This window comes from Micropterus salmoides, unplaced genomic scaffold (assembly GCF_014851395.1).
Source record: "Micropterus salmoides isolate LMB-PRFRI ecotype aquatic unplaced genomic scaffold, ASM1485139v1 Ms_hic_scaffold_17, whole genome shotgun sequence".
Lineage (NCBI taxonomy): Eukaryota > Metazoa > Chordata > Actinopteri > Centrarchiformes > Centrarchidae > Micropterus > Micropterus salmoides.
Genome location: NW_024040817.1, coordinates 830,753 through 835,674, shown reverse-complemented (window position 1 = coordinate 835,674; position 4,922 = coordinate 830,753). Strand labels below are relative to the sequence as shown.

Here is a 4,922-nt window from a genome sequence, read left to right as displayed (position 1 = left end):
TGATACGAATGTAGAAAATTTAGAAGTGCAACAAGATTTTTAAGTGGAGGGGAATTTAGTCTGGTTAACAACACTGAAGACTTCAAGAATTGCTGTGAATACATCAAATTTCAAATATCAGACACAATACGTGAGTATTGATCCACTGATAAACAGCATCATCAGAGTAATCCAAGTCCCTGCTGGAGTCAGTCAGAGCATTTCCATAGAGAGCCACTTTGCATCAGCAGCACCATGCTCCAGTGCTCTGGGAGAGTTTATAGTCCTGAGAGTTGAACACTGGATGACTGACAGCTGTCCTTCATGACAACAGAAGCCACAGAAATCCTCCTCATCAAAAACATGACTTTGATCTGCGTCCTCATCTGGACTCTCCTCTGCTGCTGCTTCACAGGTAAAGTCCAGAGAATCAAACTCCTCTCCTCTATGAACATCCGTCCCTCTGAAATGAAGCCCACAAAACCATGACGCTGCTTTATGTGTTTGTCTCTGTATCCTCAGAGTCCAGAGGCCAGGTCACAGTGACTCAGCCTGGAGCAGTGAGCTCTGCTCTGGGAGGCTCCGTCTCCATCAGATGTAGGACCAGTCAGGATGTTTTCTATAGCAGCCCAAACCACTATTTAGCCTGGTACCAACAGAGAGCTGGAGAACCTCCTAAACTCCTCATTTACTTTGCTAGCACTCGAGCATCAGGGATTCCAGATCGTTTTACAGGCAGTGGATCAAACTCTGACTTCACTCTGACCATCAGTGGAGTCCAGACTGAAGATGCAGCAGTTTACTACTGTCAGAGTTTTCATGTTATCAACAGTCAGTGGTTGTTCACACAGTGAAAAAGCATCGTACAAAAACCTCCCTCAGTCAGACTGAACAGGAACTGAACTGAGTGCTGCAGCTGGAAGCTACTGCAGAGACTGATACACTTCACTGAGGACACACACACACACACACACACACACACACACACACACACATGAATTAGCTTTGTTTTTGTGATGCATAATAATAGAATAAGATAATTTTTTAATGATCAAGAAACTCTTGATCATCAAAAAATATATTTAGTCAAATTACATTTTCCAGCACGTCTCTTCTCTATACATTTATATCACATTAAATCCCTGATACACTTCACTGAGGACTCACAAACAGCGTTAACGCATCAATCAATTATCGCTGACAATTATTTTATCGCATGTAAAGCAGTTTTTAAAAAGTCTGTCTCTCACTGGCTCTGAACGTAGACGTACAGTCAAACCATGGGTCACAGGAGGGGCGGGATGTTGATCAGCCTGCAAATCACCCACAGAAATAAGCAGTGGAGGGAGACTTCAACAGACTGGATGCAGCGTGGGAGAAGTAGACAAACAAAAGGAAGACAAGCCATCAATTAAAAAGTGGATAGCTACACACTGCATGCTGATTACTATTGGGGGGAAGATTTCGGTCTTAGAAACATTCTTAATATCATAACGTAGTACCTGTCTGATGAGACAGCGCTCCGTGAGTAAACGGCACGAGCACAGTAACTTCAACTTTTTCCAAATAAACAAAATATGAAGACACAGATCAGCATCAGAAAACTTTATAATCAAAATTGGCTCCCGGTTTTAGGAGTACTATTCACTTACATGACACTGTTGTATACGGACACCTGTTCATGTATTTGCTCTGATTACATTACATGATTAATGTCAACAGCTTTGCTAACACAGCCGAACATCAAGCAACAGCAACAACACAGGACAGAGCAAACAAAGTAACATCAATTACAGCGAGAGCTTTAGCTCCTTTAGCTCACGCCAACAAAAAAAGCCAGTCTGATATTTACTCTTGTCTGTCTCGTGCTCTGTCACACTTTCTTCTTCTCATCCCTTCTTCCTCCAATAATTTCTTCTTTGGTCTCTTTGCAATCTCTGTCATGATATCCATACTGAGATTAGTGAGGTAGCTTGCAGTACAGCATTATGCATTTCTCGCGATAGGTTTCCTGCCCGGGATTCCAACACTATATATGACTCCATGCAAGAAGAGGTAATGATGAAGACTCCCTTTTCTATATTCCAAGTCAAATTAGATGTTTAAATTAAAATTGTTGCAGTACACTACAGTTAAATAATCTTTGCACATCCATCCACGAACTGTTGTTGAGCTTTCAATTACATTGCATGATCATGAACACCCAACACTGCTTTACATGATGAAATCTCAACATTAAAGACACCTAAAGATGAATATTAATGTCACTAATCATTGTGAAAAAAAAACTTTTCCCAAACTAGGTAGACAAACCAAACAGCAATGGATCTTTTTACCACCAGAGTTTTCATTATCGTCTACATGTAAATATGTAGATCAATGCTCTCAGCACTGAGGGGGAAACACCATGATATGTTGAGGACAGCTACAGCTCACTGACTGTGTGTTTGCATATGTGTCCTGCCTCTCTGCTCCCAGCCATTAGAGGCCAGTGTTGATCAGTGGCTGTCCAGGCCTTTCAGAGCCACTGACACGCCGCAGCACTATGATGATCGATCAATCAATCAAACTTTATTCTAAAGCACATTTAAAACAACCAGGTTGACCAAAGCGCTGTACATTGACATGAAACAATAAATAGACAAAATACAACACCAGACAAATACACACACAGTTCTCGTGCCAGATTAAAAGCCAAGGAATAAAAATGTGTTTTAAGTAGCGATTTTAAAACTGTAAGGCTTGGGGCCAGTCCTTTATGTAGAGGCAATTCATTCCACAGTCTTGGGGCTGAAAGCTCGATCCCCCTGCTCTTGAGCCGTGTTTTAGGGACAGCAAGAAGAGACTGGTTTGCAGACCTTTATGACCTTGAAGGAGCATGTGGCTTCAACAGATCAGTGATATAGACTGGAGCTAGTCCCTGAAGGGCTTTAAAAACAAACAATAGAATCTTAAAATCAATCCTTAAATTAACTGGGAGCCAGTGAAGAGAGGCAAGAACAGGGGTGATGTGATCTCGCTTACGTGTTCCTGTATGGAGACGAGTGGCAGCATTTTGAACCAGTTGTAGTCGAGAGAGGGAGGCCAGGCTTTAATACAAGGGTGGCCAACCAGTCAGAGACTAAGAGCCCCCCCAACCCTTCCTCTCTCTCACACACAACACACACAGACCTCTGCTCAGCCAGATTTATTGTAAATGTCACACACCAACATGATAATGACAGAAATTGACTCCTACAGACCACAGGCCAGTCATTTTAAACAATGGACGTGTGTGTGCACTGTGTCACACACACAAACTCTCAGTTCAACCAAGTCCACAAACAAAAATATAATAATTTACAATAGCGTTTTTCTTTTACTATGCATGTTGCTTAGTGGGACTTATAGCATTCCTTGCCTTGAACAATCCTCTTTAAATCTGGCTTGTATTCCGTTGTTGCCACTCGAAGCAATTCTTTCACATGGGTGTCAGTCAGACAGAAGCAAGTCCACCTCCTCGACCAGTAGTCCTCGAAAAGTTAAAATAAGAGCAATCAGCCGGTAAAAGTTTGACTCACCAACATTTAGCCAGGTTTCAGTCACGAATAAGAAATCCAAATCATGAGAGGTAAAGAAGTCATTCAGGATGAAGGTCTTATTCGCTAGCGATCTAATATTGACCAAGGCAGCTCTGATAGGAGCCTGTGTTGCCGGACTGTGTTGCCGGACTGGCCGTTTGAGGTACTCGACTCAGCAGCCGAAGATATCCGTGGTTGACACCACCTCTGCGAGGTCGAGGTGAACATTGTTGAGGAAGCTGGGCCTCCACATCCGTGCTGACAACAGGTACCAGTCAGGTGTCAGCAGGCTCCAAGACTCGCCAGGAAACATTGCGAAAGTAAATTGATATCTGCCAAGAAGCCTTGGGGAGTCCGATCAGATCCAGGATAGAATGCCAGATATGCTTTAAGCGTCACCAGCTGTCCGCTGCGTTTCCCCCGCCACTTGGAGCGACTTCTCAGGGGAAGTGACGGCAGATTGTACAGGAGGTGAGCAGGTATCTCTGACTGCAAAGGAGGGAGAAAAGTTTTCTGTCCACCCTGATCATATTTGATCACTGTTCCCACAGAGAATCGGAGATCAAGCAGCGTTTGGCGATCGTAGACCAGCAGAGAGTCAATATTTTGTATAAACAGTGACACAAACAGTGAAAATACAAACAAATTTGACAGCGACGGACGGCTGGCCACACACACTGGCGCCATCTTCATAATTCACTGATTCTACTGCTGGCCACCCTGGGGCTCCTTGTTCAGGGTGAGACTCTCTTCTGAAAACTTTGCTTCAGGATGCAACCAGGTTCACCACAATGATGTTCTGCTGTGATGAGAAACACTGAAACAAGCAGCATTTACCTTCTTCCATCTGTTCTCCATGTTAAAGAAATGAGACTCTTCTGTTTGGATGTTGATCATCTTTCTCCAAACTGGATTTGTCTCAATAACCCTTCTCCTCTTTTTCATGTTTTCCGATTCATCAGGAGAAATCATCCTGACTCAGTCTCCTGGAGCTCAGTCTGTTGTTCCAGGACAGACTCAGATGTAAAGCCAGTTCAAGTGTTAGCAATGAGGTGGACTGGTACCTTCAAACCAAGAGAATTTCCCAAACTCCTGATTTATTATTCTACAAGTCGTCAGTCTGGAGTTTCAGATCGTTTACTGGAAGTGGATCTGGGACTGACTTCACTCTGACCATCAGAGGAGTTCAGACTGAAGATGCAGGAGATTATTATTGTCAGCACTGTAATGGCTTCCCGTTCACACGTGATAAACGTCGTACTAAAACCTCCCTCACTGGAGAGGAACTGATCTGAATCAACAGCTGCGAGAAACTAACATGTTTAGACGACAGCAACACTTTCAGCATGAAAATACATATATTTAAATACCCCTGTTTTAGCT

The 4,922-nt window shown here is 43.2% G+C and overlaps 1 gene segment (V, D, J or C); it reads left to right on the top strand.

The window, feature by feature from the left end:
- Nucleotides 1-342: 342 nt before the first annotated feature.
- Nucleotides 343-833, top strand: LOC119907343. The segment is given in 2 exon segments: nt 343-394; nt 502-833. Coding segments are annotated over 2 exon segments (384 nt in total).
- The last annotated feature ends 4,089 nt before the right edge of the window (nt 834-4,922 follow it).